At 37.8% G+C, this 15,168-nt stretch overlaps 1 protein-coding gene across 1 annotated transcript in view; it reads right to left on the minus strand.

The window, feature by feature from the left end:
• Positions 1–15,168, minus strand: part of MSH3 (mutS homolog 3) — a 139,399-nt gene that overhangs the window by 118,495 nt on the left and 5,736 nt on the right. Inside the window, exons 4-8 of the mRNA XM_080682388.1 lie at positions 10,667–10,882; positions 8,952–9,068; positions 8,544–8,661; positions 6,578–6,723; positions 3,321–3,487 (exon numbers count right to left, since the gene is read on the minus strand). Of these exons, the coding sequence (XP_080538514.1) occupies positions 3,321–3,487; positions 6,578–6,723; positions 8,544–8,661; positions 8,952–9,068; positions 10,667–10,882 (764 nt within the window). The remainder of the gene's footprint in view (positions 1–3,320; positions 3,488–6,577; positions 6,724–8,543; positions 8,662–8,951; positions 9,069–10,666; positions 10,883–15,168) is intronic.

Consider the following 15,168-nt stretch of genomic DNA (forward strand, 5'->3'; position numbering starts at 1 on the left):
GACTTTGCTTAGTCTTATATGCAAACAAAAAAATCTAAATGTGGTCACTAAACACAGGAAAAATTACATACTCTCAATAACCAGAGAAATACAAATTAAAACAAGACAAAGGCAGCCATGAAATTTGGAAAACCCACATATGGCACCCAAACTATCTTTAGCATGCCAAATGGCTTTTAAATCTCATTTGATGAATAAACATTGAAGAATATCACCAGGCAGTGCTGTCTGTCCGCCAAATAATTCAGTTCTGGCAATGTCTTTGTGGAATGTTTTAATATTTTATTAAATTTTGCCTTTATTGTTTTATAAAAATAAGTAGAAATCAGAAATGAAAGTGTTGATTCAATTGATCCTTGAATAACATGGGTTTGGACTGCACAGGTCCTCTTTTTTTGTGTTTTATTTTGCACAGGTCCCCTTATATATAGATTTTTTTCAATGAATAGAGTCAGCCTCCATACCAGTAGGTTTCACATCCATGGATTCCACCAACTGAGGATCAAACACGGTATTTTCAATCCACGGTTGGAATCGGAGGATGTGGAGGGCCAACTGTATGCATCATTCTGCACCATCTATACTATTAAAAGGGTAATATGCTAATTACACCGGATGTCTTCCGGACGTCATTCTGGACGTCCTTCCTGATAAAGCCTATGCCAGAAGGAAGCCAGCCCAGGTCCCAGGTGCCTGCGGGCAGTCCAAGGGAAGCCAGGCCAGGTCCAGGGTGCCTGCAAGCAGCCCGAGGAAAGAATCCCGGGTCCTGGGTGCCTGCCAGCGGCCAGAGGAGGGAATCCCGGGTCCCGGGTGCCAGAGGGAAGCTGGTGCCAGCAGCCAGGGGAAGGAAGGCCTACTCTTGCACACATTTTCATGCATCAGGCCTCTAGTTTTACATAAGGGACTTGAGCATGTGTAGTTTTTGGTAACCATGTGGTGTCCTGAAACCAGTCCCTCCCAGATTCAGAAACTTAACCAACTTGTTAAGTTTTGGGGGATCAAAAGTTATACAGTAGACCAATTTTCAACTATGTAGAGGGGTGGGGTGTCTGTACCCCTAATCCCTGAGTTCATCAGGGTCAACTGTATATCTGAGTTAAGCAAATATACACTCAGTTATTTTTTTTTTTTTGAAAATGAACAAAACCAAAGACATGAAATATTGGAAATAAAGTTTGAGAAGATTATCTTTTAAAAATTTTTAGAGATTTTAATCTTTTTAGCTCTATAAAAGCAATATCACTTATAAGTCTAAAGTCTACTGTCTGACTTTTAATTATTCAAGTTTGAACTCACTGTCAGAAAAGGATTAAGAACAAACAAGGGAAACTTGGTGCAGAATTTTTCATCTGTCCAATTGGCAGAGGTTAAATGATCACCCCCAATGTTAGCAAGGGTTCGAACAACTCTCCTATACTATAGTGGTGGAAGTATAACTTGATGTTACCAATTCTAGCAAGCAATCAAGAACTTTAGCCCTGGCCAGTGTGGCTCAGTTGGTTGGGCGTCATTCCGTGCACCAAAAGCTTGCTGGCTTGATTTCCAGTCAAGCACATGTCCAGGTTATGGGCTAAATCCCAGGTAGGGGGTGTACAGAAGGCAGCTAATCAATGTTTTGCTCTCATATCAATATTTCTCTCTCTCTCCTTCTTCCTTACTCTCTAAAAATCTGTAAACAAATCTTTAAAAAATAACTTCATAAATATTTATATCCTCTGATCCAAAAATTCCACTTTTAGGAATTTAGCTTAAGGAAATAATCAGAAATGCACACAAATATATCTATACATGGATATTTATCACAGCAATATTGGAAATACTAAAAGAAATAAATGGAACATAACAAAATGAGAATGGGTAAATTACGATCCATTTAACATAAGACTAAACGTTATGTAGTCATTTGGTTTTCATGAGTACCCACTGAATATTGGCAGATAAAGTGATGTTCTCTAGGATTTGCTTCAAATAAATAATCCAAGGAAGGAAGGAGTAGGAGTATGGATAAAGTGAGATTGGCTGAGTTGAGAAATGTTGAAGTTGGTTGATAGATTCATGTGGGTTTACTACACTATTCTGTAAAATTTTGTATATGTTTGAAATTTGCCAAAGTAAAAAATATATGGGAAATTTTATGTAAAAAAACAACAGTATACAAAACTGATTCAAAACATAAATCCAAGTTCATTTTTTTTAAAAAAAAAGATGATATACATACATGGAAATAATACACTAAAATGTTCAGCAGTAATTATTTGGGCTATAGTATTTGACTTACTATTTTTATCTTTCTTTTTTGTAACTCCTAAATAAACATGGATTAGTATTGTAATCAGAAAAATATGTCATAAAAGCTACTTTAAAAAACGTTGAAGTCAAATGAAAAAGACACATTCTGAACTCTAAAAACAAAGAAACATGTAGAACATCAATCAATTTGTTTGATTTTCTAACTGATTTGTTAACCTGCTAACTGAAAATCTGCATGGGCTCTCCCGCATAGCCTTAAGTCCAAATTCCTCAATACATGAAGTCCTCTTCACCGGAGCCCCAGCCCTTCCCAGTCTCCTCTCCCACCACACTCCCCCAGGTGGCTGTACAGAATCTTCCCAACTAGACACCTTCACATTTGTCACTTTATATACATGGTGCTTTGTGAATCTAGAAAGGTATGTACATGTGTCTCTCCTGCTGGATTATAAAGTCTGCCAGACATAGACCACAACCACATCTTCTTCTTCCATATGCCACAGTGCCTAACTTCCATACTGCCTTATAAATAAGAGGTGTGACCTTAGATCTAATAAATCAAACTCATGGACATGACCACAAATAGAAATTGTAGCACAGATAAGACATTTTCAAAGTTATATAAACACTTTAAGAAATGAACTCTAAATTATCTCCAAAAACTGAACGTTATTTATCAAATAATATCATTAAACTCCTTTAATAAGATCAACTTCTAAAGGCCTACATTAAGCTGATATTATAGGTAATTCTGTTTTTCTTTAAAACTTTTTTTTAAATCCTCACCTAAGGATATGTTCATTTTGTTGATTTTTTTTTTTTTTAGAGAGAATAAAAACATTGGAGTGAGAGAGAAACATTGATTGGTCGCCTGCCGTACATACCCCGACTGGGGATTGAACCTGAAACCTAGGTATGTGCCCTGCCCAGAAATCAAACCTGCAACCTTTTGGTGTACTAGATGACACTCTAACCAACTGAGCCACCTGGCCATGGCATAAGTAAAAACTTTTTAACTTTAAACCTACGTTTCAAAATCTTCATTGTTCTCCAGTGATGTGCCAACTTACCTAACAGCTGTGGCCTTGTGGATAAGCGTCTCTGTTTGCTCTGACAACTGTGATGGAAGCAGCAGCTCCACCGGCTGCAGGCGCAATATCCGAGTTTCTAGCTCTGAACGGGAAGCAGAATCCTGGAAACTATCAAACACAACCTCACCTGTGGCAGGCTGCACTCCCTGAAAACAAATAAAAATGCAATGTCACAGAAAACATATTTCTCCCAATTCAAACTGACACAGCATAAGTAAGCATGGAAATAGCAAAGATGGTACACTCACTAGTATGTACTCCATTTCTAAAGTGTTTGAAATCTGTCTGTTTTCAAAGACTCTTAATAAGAAGTTATATTCACTACTATCCAAACTATGCTAGAAGGGATTTTAGAGCAATACCCTGAGTCCAAGTCCTCCTTGATCTAACAAATCTGACGGAGTGACTTTGACAAGTTACCAAACCCTCAGTTTCCTCCTCTCTGGGTGGGACTAAACCAGTCTACTTCCCTCATAGGGTTATGAAAAGGTTTAAATCAGAAAACAAACATGAATGCTTTGTAAACTATAAAAGAACTGTACAAACAGCATCTGTCATCACTGAAAGTATGAAGTGACATGTTCCTAGTAACCTGGCCACAAGAGTAGTAGTAAATTACTTATCAATTACATAAAACTAATAAATAAAAACTGTAACACTTGCAAAAAAAAATACAACAAACTCTGAATGAACTCCAAGTAGACAGTCTATCCAGGGAATAATTATGATAACTAAAAGCCACCCCCTCTCACCCCAAGCCAATAATAGCAAAGATAAACTGGAAAAGACTGTGATTTAAAACAAGTGAAAAAAGTTCTTAGGTAATTTACCCAAAGTCACAGGACAATAAAGTGGCAGAGCCAAGATTCATGTAGTCTGATTCCACAGGCCACACGCTCATCCACTTAAGAAATGTATGGGGCTAGTTACAGACTATATTAGCCAACAGGAGAAAAAAATAACCAATCCCTACACCCATATGTGCCTGACGGAAAGTCAACTGACAGAGCTGCTTCTGAAAACAGCCTGGCATGTTCTAAGGACAATTGAAACATCTATACTCCCTAACTCAGTAATTCCTCCCCTAGGTATATACTCTTGAGAAACTCAGACACATGTACAAAAAGGTTTATAGCAGTGTTCTCTGTACGGCCCAAAACTGGAAAAAACCCCACATGTACATCAACAAAAAAAAATGAATAAACTGCAGATGATAAAATGTAATACAACAAAGCAACTGACAATGGAAGAACTACTATAGTAACACATGTAAATAAATCTCATATACAAATTACTTTGCAAACAAAAGCAGCAAGACCCCCCCGCAAAATACATACAATATGTTTGCATTTGTATGTAGTTTAAGGTGGTCAAACTGGAACAAAAGCAAGGAAATTATTACCACAGAAATCTGGCTTACAATAACCTCTGGAGGGAAGGGGCCCTTCTGTAAGCAGTGTTATTTTTCTCGATCTCAGTGGTTATCTCACACTACACTGTAATTATGCATCCTGTTTTATGCATTTTTTCCTCTTGAATATTTTCTAATGTTTAAAAATCCTTCATTTTTGGCTCAAGCAATTTCCTTAATTGTAGCCCAAAGGCCTTCCTCTAGTGTCCAGATAGCTGGACTGAAGTATAATAGTATACATATGTAAGTCTATCTCCCACTCTACAAACCCAACATTTATAAAAGCCATTTACAGAAGTTCAAGTAACAAATTTATCAGCCATACAAATACCCCTTTGCTTTTTTAAATCAGAGAAATGGTCTATATTGTAACACCTATTACTCTGGGTGATAATGTGACGCTGAGAAACCCAAGTCAGTCTGTGTAAAGCTGCACTGCCCAGACTGAAGGTAGAGGGCCTGAAAGCAGTGGCACGACAACAGTAAAGCCTTTTATTTCAGACTACCAGATAATTCTTAGGTACTGACTGGGGAACGTGCGACAACCATCACGATGGGGACAAACCCAGTAACAGTAGTGTTCGGGTAAAGGAAGGAGAGTTCCATCGCAGCCCCACTGAGTTTGAGAAGGCAGGGCAAGTTCTGAGTGCCTTGTCCAATAAAGGGTCGGATGCAAGAGCCTAGAGCTCAGAACAGAGGCGCAGCCTGTACCCAGAGCTCTGGATATCATCAACCCAAAAGGGTCACTGAGGTCAAGAACAGGTCCCAATTAAACACTTGAGAGTCAAATGTTAGCTTTGGCAGTGGGCCAGAGGGTACTTCTAAAAGCACTAAGCTGTATACTATCAACTCTGTTCTTTAGACTGAGTTCCAGGTAAAATATAAAATAGCACATTACCTATGTTAATTCCTAAAAGCAAATAACCCTACTGTTCAGAAACAGATTCAGCTGCCTATGGTTAGAATAAAAGTGCTTCTCAATGATAAAAAGCCATTTAGAGCCCCCCAACAGTAATGTTAACTCCCTAGAGAAAGGCTTATTGGTTAGGCAAATGTCAAGTTACTAATACCAGAATAAGATATTAAAAAGTACTTCGGAGACAGTGGGCTGTAAGAATTTTGTTGATACTGCAGCTAATTGCAACATTAAATAAAATAAAAAGAATTAGTTATTATTTAGGCAAGGAATCCTATTTTTGCTTAACCTACAACAGAATAAGGGAGTCTAACGGTTCTGAAGGGCCCTAAAAAGTCTAAGATATTGAGCAGAACTCAGGTAGGTCTGCAAATGGGCAAATTTAGTCACAAATTGCCAAAAGGCAAGATCAATCAAACTCTGATTCACAAATTACATTTATTTGGAAGACTAGTTGTATTGGCCAACTAGCACTTCCCCTCCCTTTCCTACGCTTTCCTCTAAATCTATACACAACAATCCCATAATCATCTGTGTTTAATTTCAAACCTCTAGAGGAAACCTGTAAAACCCTTTGCTATCCATGCGTCAGTTTAGTGTTTTATTGCACTATCTGTATATTGTTCACATCCATGCCTATCACTGTGTCTGTCTTCAACCCTAAACTCCTAGAGCACACAAACAGAAACTACCTAGATCTCTCCACGGCATAGAGTGCCAAGTAGCCATATGAGAAAATTGTAGCTAGTAATTTAACATATAGAATTATGAGAAGACATTTTTTAAGTACAATTACTTGAAGGCACACTTCATCAGATATCCTTATTATAAACCATACATGATTGCTCATACTGTATTTCGAGATACCGTGAACATCTATCATTTGTTCTTCACCTACAAAGTACTTACCACAATTCCAATGAAAATGCTGCCCTTCTTTTTGTCCTTAACATTGTCTTTATTTTCACAGATGCACAGAAGGTAGCTAGTAGAAGTATCAGTCATTATCTCATCGATATCTATAGCATCATCCAGCTGAACTAAAGGATTCACATGTAATAATTATTAAAGAAAATAAACATTCCCATTAATATTAACTGTTTTTCTCCTTTAAATTAATGGTTTATTTTTCCAGGCATTTTTGCTCTGTGCACAAATCTCCCATACAGCATTCATTTTTCTGATTTACTCTGATCATAGCTATATGCCTTATATCCCCCAAGATATAAGGTTCATGAGGACCGACAACTATTATCTTCTCACTTCCAAAGGGCTTAGGAGAGATCCTCAGACCTTGTGGAAGCCCAAATGTTAACCCTCTTCTTTTCTTGGATCATGCTGAGACTTGAATCCTTAACAATCCCCTAATGTTTAATTCCATAAGTCAAAGCATGCACACACTTAGTATAAATTACTTTCCTCCTTTAAAGTGCCTAATAGCTCTCAGAAATAGAAAGAGAATTTTTTTAAAAAACAGGAGAAAAGAAAACCTAAAAAGGAAACAGAAACATACTTTCATGCGTGTGTGTGTGTGTGTGTGTGTGTGTGTGTGTGTGTGTGTTGAATCCATTCATTAAATTCTTGGAGATCAATGCTGACTTTAGACGAGGTCAGTCTGGGGACATCCAATTTGGGCATCAGCAGATAAAAGCTATAGCAGTAGCAAAAGAGAAGCAGGGAAGAGTACTGTTTTAGGAGCAGGCTTCGATTAAGAGACTCAAGTTCAGGCAAAAGAAACAATAAAATTACCAATCTTACAGCCTGATCAGCTTGGAATACCCCAGAGCTGTTAATGGTTTGGGGTCCATTTAGGGGAACATGCAACAACCATCACGATGGGGACAAACCCAGTAACAGTAGTGTTTGGGTAAAGGAAGGAGAGTTCCATCACAGCCCCACTGAGTTTGAGAAGGCAGGGCAAGTTCTGAGTGCCTTGTCCAATAAAGGGTCGGATGCAAGAGCCTAGAGCTCAGACGAGAGGCGCAGCATGGACCCAGAGCCATCCCTATTCACAAATTGACATTAATAAAGCAAAACAGTCTTCATAACTTGAGTAGAAGCTAAGCAGGTCTCTAAATATGCAGATTTGTAATAAACTATAATAAATATTACTTTCACATAGTATCATTTAAGACCTTATCTCTATATTCTTTTATTCTGAGACCTGACTCCAACCCACAGTACACATTTTAAAATACATGCTTATCTCATTTTATACATAATTATTTGGTTTTTTTAAAAATTGACAGAATTTTATGACTTTGCTAGTAAAGTCATTTTGTTTCAAGTAATTCATTCAATTTATAAATGACCATAAATGTTGGGGCAATCATGATCCACACTAAGGATTCTTGAAAGAAAGCTTCACCTATAATCCATTTTCAAAAATAATACAATTTTTATGAAGCTAACAACTAATGAAGATGGCCTATGTTTTATAAGCAGTTAACTGTAGGTTGACTTCGTAGTTTTCTTTTCTCATTTTGAAGCTAAGAAGTTATTTTTTAAGTCTTGTGTTAGGACTATCTGAAGGGGCTTACAGGCGCTAAGTGCCTAACCACTCTCCACACAGGCCTGGGGAAGATGTGATTGCAAATCAGTTGCTAACCTGCTATCTTCTTGTATGAGACTGTCCTTTTTCTTGCTCTAAAAGTCTGATACACTCTCCTTTTACTATGGCATTTGAAAAAAAAATGCTTGTTTCCAGCCATTACCAACTCATAGCTCTTCAGTAGCACACTAATCAAAGGTCAAAGTAATATACTGCCTCATCTCATCAAAAAGATACCCATTGAAAGAACAGGTATTTTTTAAATGTTACTTAAAACAAAGATTTCTAAAATTTAAGAGAATATTTCCTATTCAAAAAGGATATCTTCTCCAATAAGCGTAGATTTTGTATAAAGAGCAGTCAGTTTCCGGGTAAAGACTGAACTTCTGTTGTCCCCAATGGCCTTTAATGCTGCTGTTTCAGTTTGCTTCACAACTCCTACCTTCAACAAAAATAAGAAACATTAAATATCAAATGTAATGAAAAAATTTTTTAAACATAGTGAGATTTTAAAAGGTTATTTCTGAAACATTTACCTTAGTCTTTTAAAATTTTACCTTTAATATATAATATGTTAAAACTCATGAAGATATAAAGCTAATTATGACACACTTTCATTTTCCCAAAATGCCAAATTCCCAAACCAATTAGAGACTACCACCTTACAAAACATGTTTTCACTCTGGAAGAGAATCGGATCCCTCTTTCCCACAAGTTGAAGCCAAAGCTGACCTTATATCCCTTTGCCACAAGGCGGCGCACGTGAACGAACAGTCTGTGAGTAGGTATGCTTGCTGTCATAAAGTTGTGATCTAAATGGCAATAAATATTGAGCTCCCGGGCTGCAATCTAAAAAATTGACAAAGAGGATATCAATAAATTTCTAATTTAAGATTCCCTGTGTGGCATTTGTTCACTGTGTTAAAAATCCATCCAGGTATACACGTAGGATTTGTGTCCTCTATCTGCATGGTATATCAATAAAAAGTTTAAAAGTCATTCCCTGTGTAGTAGCCTACAGCTTAACCTGGTGTTTTTGGCCTTTCCCATGGCCTAACTTCAGGGTCAACATCTATACCTATCAAAGACTCAGAAGAATATGACAGGTCTACTTCTATGTCCTTAGCTCTATCAAAACTTTAAAGGGCTGTGCTTTCCCTGTATTAGAATAAGTATTTGATACCACATGCAAATAACTAAAAATTAGGAGATACTAAGGTATGTATACATAATTATAAACCTACTTGGACAGAAGGCTTCTTTGAGGAACTGAGAAGAGAACCCCCTGGTGTGGCTAGCTAATTGATGATGCATGAGTGATAGAAATGCAGTACCAGGCAGTACCACCTGACTCCCTGCTTCCTTCTAGACAGCACCATGGCTCAGAGACTGCCCACTAGAGCCACAGCACGCTCATCATTCCAGCATTCTCACTCCCCTCCCCCAGCCATTTCTGAACTGTATTAGTCCATCCCTGTAGGGTAGGGCAGAAAAACATGAGCCTTTACTGTGGTCAAGGCTAAATCTATCATTTGACCTAGAGAGAAGGGGAGAGAACAGCATTTCCTTTCACCCCTTCACTTATAAGATGCCAGCTACATATTTGTTCCTGTCTGCAGGGAACATGCTGACTGTTTCAGGGTCTAACTTCTTAACATAGAACACAGCATAATGTCATCTGAACTAGACAACACCACTTTCTGCCACAACAGTATTTAGGAAACTGGAAGAAAAAAAAGTTGGCCAAGTCTTCACTTCCCACCCATAAGGCAGCAGAAGTACCACCTCATCATTCTCTGATGGTGTGCAACCCAACCAGGCCTAAAACTATGGAATCATCAAAATCACCCAAGACTCCAACAAAGAATTTCCCTAAGCTTGCCCTCAAGTGCTCAAATTCACTTCTAACCATCTTAACGTAGGCCTATCTCACATACCCAAAATTATAGTAAATACAAACTCAACTTAGACTAAGAAAGCAAGATGACTAGTATACAGAGACCTGTAAGACTTCAAACATCTGTTGGTGGCTGGCAGAGTTAATAGGCTCTTCCATTAAGACTTAATAATGTTGCTGGCTGTGAAAATTCATAAATTAAGGGTAAACAGAGGAACTTATATCTCAAAAATGTTTTCTTGCTTAAATCTTCTTTAGGAAACACAGATACTCACATGATTTATGGTTCAATCAATGTTTGATGGATGAAAAGGTCCTGAGCTAAGACCATGGAAAATAAGCACCAACATTCCAACAGGAGCTCCTCACCTCCTCCCCCACAAGTCACCAAGTTTGTTTGTGTTTATTTTTAGTTTTTACTTTAAATGACAGCATTTTAAAGGACAATTACATTCACATCTTTATAAGGTTATAAAATTAAACAAAATATTGGAAAATATTTAAGGCTGAACAAGAAAAACATGAAACTGTGTTTGAAAAAACAACTTACCTCTGCATCTTCCCCAAAGAATCTATACTTATATCCACATTCCACACACAAAATTGCATCTTTCTGCTGCTGTTTTATTTCTAGGTACTGTAATTCTAATGGCGTATAGATGCTTTTGGTCCTTTTGTTAGGTGGTTTAGAATCAGAAATTTTCTGTACGTTTTCGTAACTCCCATGTGATGATCCAAAATGACCGAGATCAGAAAGTGTCTTGTCCTGGCAACCAAGAGAGTTTTATAGTTTCAAAAGTACTAACCATAACATCAGTTCCCAGAGAGAGAATGCAAATTTGACACAAAGCTAACACTTGGTGAATTTGAGGAGTACACAGTATATTAAGGCAAATTTTTGTGTAGGTTTAAAATTTTTTCAAAGCAAAAGACCCAAAAAATATGAGCCAAACTAAACTACTGTGTAATTATTAATGCAGTTTTGAAAGTCTAAACATTCTAATGTTTTGTGTACTTCTATTTACATTTAATTTCATTAAACCTATTGTAATTAATGTTTTCCTTTTCATTATTTATTCCAGGTGTGTAAGGCATAGTCAGCAGGCAAGAATCTTTCTCTCTCTAGCAGAATCAGTTTCAACAGGCATGTGAACAGCTAAAGTTGCAATATTCTACATTTCCAAGCACAGTCTAGAAGATAGTATATTCCATAAATAATTCCAAAAAGAATCATGATTAGAACTTTTAGAAAAGTAGTGTTGTAATTTAAAGATTTTATATTTTTATCAAATTTATTGGGGTGACAGTAATTTAGAGATTTTAGTGCTTCTTCACATCTATAGTAATAAAAGGGTAATATACTAATTAGACCGGACATCTTCCAGACATCCTTCCAGACAAAGCCACAGTGGCGGGGGCCAGGGCAGAGGCGGTTAGTGGCAATCAGGCTGGCAGGGGAGAGCAATCAGGGGCGACAAGGCCAGCAGGGGTTGAGCAGTTAGGGTCGACCAGGCCAGCAGGGGAGAGCAGTTAGGGTCGACCAGGCCAGCAGGGGAGGGCAGTTAGGGGCGACCAGGCTGGCAAGGGAGGGCAGTTAGGGGCGACCAGGCAGGTAGGCAGAGTGGTTAGGGGCAATCAGGCAGGCAGGCAGGTGAGTGGTTAGGAGCCAGTGGTCCCGGATTGTGAGAGAGTGCAGGCCGGGCTGAGGGAACCCCCCGCCCCATGCACGAATTTCGTGCACCAGGCCTCTAGTTTTTAATAAGGAAAGAAGTCCATGTGTAATTTAATGACCCAGTTAATTACTAGTATTCTTCATGAAATAAAAAAATAAAATAAAGAACTTTTGGCCCTAGCCGGTTTGGCTCAGTAGATAGAGCATCAGTCTGCAGACTGAAGGGTCCCGGGTTTGATTTCCATCAAGGGCATATGCCCAAATTTTGGGCTCAACCCTAGTAGGGGGTGTGTAGGAGGCAGCCAATCGGTGATTCTCTCTCATCATTGATGTTTCTATCTCTCTCTCCCTCTCCCTTCCTCTCTGAAATCAATAAAAATATTTTTTTAAAAATAAAGAAACTTTTGGAAAGCATAATGTAACTACAAGGTTACATTTTCAACATTAGTATTCCTGTATCCATGCTTTCCTGTATGAAAAGCATAATTAATTGCAATTCACAGCTTAGAACAAATTCCTTGCTTATGAGACAAATTTATAGGATAAATCCAACTTCTAATTAATTATCACCATGTCACTGCCAACATCTAAAAAAACTTACCAAATGCCACTGGAATTTAAAATATGACCTAAAAAACTAGGGATAAGTAAAGAGATAAAGACAAATGTCCTATATAGCTGAAAGAGGGGAACTCCAGTCCAAGAGAAAACCCAGAAACATGTACTTTGCATTTGCTAAACGTTTAGAAATTCAGCGTGGCTGGGACAGCAAGTACAGATGCAATTTATCTGAAAGTGTAGCCCAGCAAACTTCTAAGGATCAGCAATAACACAACAGTTAGCTTTGGAGAGGTGTGGCAAGAGAAAAGTGGGTCAACCTATCAGACCGGACAAAGTATTTGCTTTTAATTTTGATGGGGATTTTCTACTTCATTTTCATGATTTTTATGTAAACTTTAAGAATACTACATATTGCCCTAACCGGTTTGGCTCAATGGATAGAGCATCGGCCTGCGGACTAAAGGGTCCCGGGTTCAATTCCGGTCAAGGGCATGTACCTTGGTTGCGGGCACATCCCCAGTAGGAGGTATGCAGGAGGCAGCTGATAGATGTTTCTCTCTCATCAATGTTTCTGACTCTCTATCCTTCTCCCTTCCTCTCTGCAAAAAATCAATAAAATATATTTTTTTAAAAAAGAATACTACATATTGAAAATCTTAATACATTGAAAAATGTATTTCCTAGGGGGGGAGGGCCTTACTATAAAGTCCTTATTCATATATGGAATGAGAATAGGTATCCAAGAAAAAGGTTCATGTATGTATAAGTCAATCTGTATACTTGAGTATTAAGCAACATTTTTTTCACCACTTGGGGAAAAATACTTCTCAGATATATTATACTCTTTCATATTCCCAGAGATGGTATTCTGAACTCAATTTAACTTTATCTTGACAATTCAGAGTGATCAGTTTAATAAAATGGAAATTTCAGGACCTATCAACAATTATGGGGTTGCTGACCCCACACTAGTGGTCCCAGACCACTGGGCATTTAAGTTCATTCAGCAGCTTTTTTCCACTTGTCTTTGCCCTTCTATGCCATCAAATACTCAGCTATCACTTGTAATAATATCCATATACTACTTCTAGGTGTCCCTTCGAACTGGTGTTTTCTAATTTTCTACGAATCAAAAATGCCAACTTAGTCATTCTACGCATAAAGCTAGAGTAGATAGGCTCTTGTGAAGTTCTAGAGCAAATTCTCCAATTAATAAATTGTGAGCTTTGCCAAAACCGGTTTGGCTCAGTGGATAGAGCGTCGGCCTGCGGACTGAAAGGTCCCGGGTTTGATTCCGGTCAAGGGCATGTACCTTGGTTGCGGGCACATCCTCAGTGGGAGGTGTGCAGGAGGCAGCTGATCGATGTTTCTCTCTCATCGATGTTTCTAGCTCTCTATCCCTCTCCCTTCCTCTCTGTGAAATATCAATAAAATATATATTTTTTAAAAAATAAATAAAATAAAATAAATAAATTGTGAGCTTTAATAGACAAATTTTTTTACCTCTCTCTACATTTTTTATTTTATTTTATTGTTGACAGTATTACAAATGCCTCCCATTTTCCCCTCTTTTATGCCCCTCCGCCCAACCCATACCCTCCCTGCCCCAGGTCTTCACCACCCCATTGTTCATGTCCATGGGCTATGCATATAAGTATGTAAGTTCTTTGGTTTATGACCGCTATATTTTATGACTACTACACTCTGGTTAACTGCTTTAAGTATCAAAAGAAATTAAAAATAAGAACAAAACACCTTTTTTCCCCTGATGATCTAAGGTAAGTCAATGGATTGTAGCTTGATATTTTTCTGAGAAAAGAATTTATAGCTTATATTAGATTTAAATCACTCAAATAAATGTAAAGTCTACTTCTCTAATTCAGTTGTCCTCAACCATGACTACACATTAAAATGAGAACTTTCTTATTGCTCAGTTCTTATTGAAAACCCATATATCATTTTAAGAAAAAGTTCTTGCCATCAGTATTTTTTTAAGTTCTCCAGTGATTCTAATTTAAAGCTGGGCTGAAAACCACTATTCTGAATTGTAGAATTCCATGATGAAGCAAGAGTTAAATTCCCAGATTTTTGCAATGATGAAAAACATTAATAAGTTATAAAACAGTAGGAGGACACATATTCAGTTGGTTTACCTTTGAAAACTCCAAAACATCTATATAAGTTGCCCATCATGACTGTCCAGGCTAATCATGGAAACTATAAGGAGGACTGTAAGAAACTGTGCTTGGCCCTGACCGGTTTGGCTCAGTGGATAGAGCATCGGCCTGCGGACTGAAGGGTCCCAGGTTCGATTCCGGTCAAGGGCATGTGCCTTAGTTGCGGGCACATCCCCAGTGGGGGGTGTGCAGGAGGCAGCTGATGAATGTTTCTCTCTCATCGATGTTTCTAACTCTCTATCCCTCTCCCTTCCTCTCTGTAAAAAAATCAATAAAATATATTTTTTTAAAAAAAAGAAAAAAGAAACTGTGTTTGTACTATCAACAAAGAATCCCCTAAGTCAGTGAACAGCTCCTGATCCAGGCATCATACATTAGAATCACTTGAGGCTTTTGCTTTATTTTGGTGTGTTTTTTTTGTTTGTTTGTTTGTTTTTTGTTTTGTTTTTTAAATATGAAAATTCAATAGGTATCTTTATTGCAGAAATATCAAGGTGGTTCTCATGTACAGAGCTTCTAAAACCAGTAAGAATCTTTTTGTGAAAAGCATCTTGAGGATCAAGAGTCAAATAGGCCAGTCCGATGTGGCTCAGTGGTTGAGCATCAACTTATGAACCAGGAGGTCACAGTTCCATTCCCAGT

This window comes from Plecotus auritus, assembly GCF_963455305.1.
Source record: "Plecotus auritus genome assembly, chromosome: 7".
Taxonomy (NCBI): Eukaryota; Metazoa; Chordata; class Mammalia; order Chiroptera; family Vespertilionidae; genus Plecotus; species Plecotus auritus.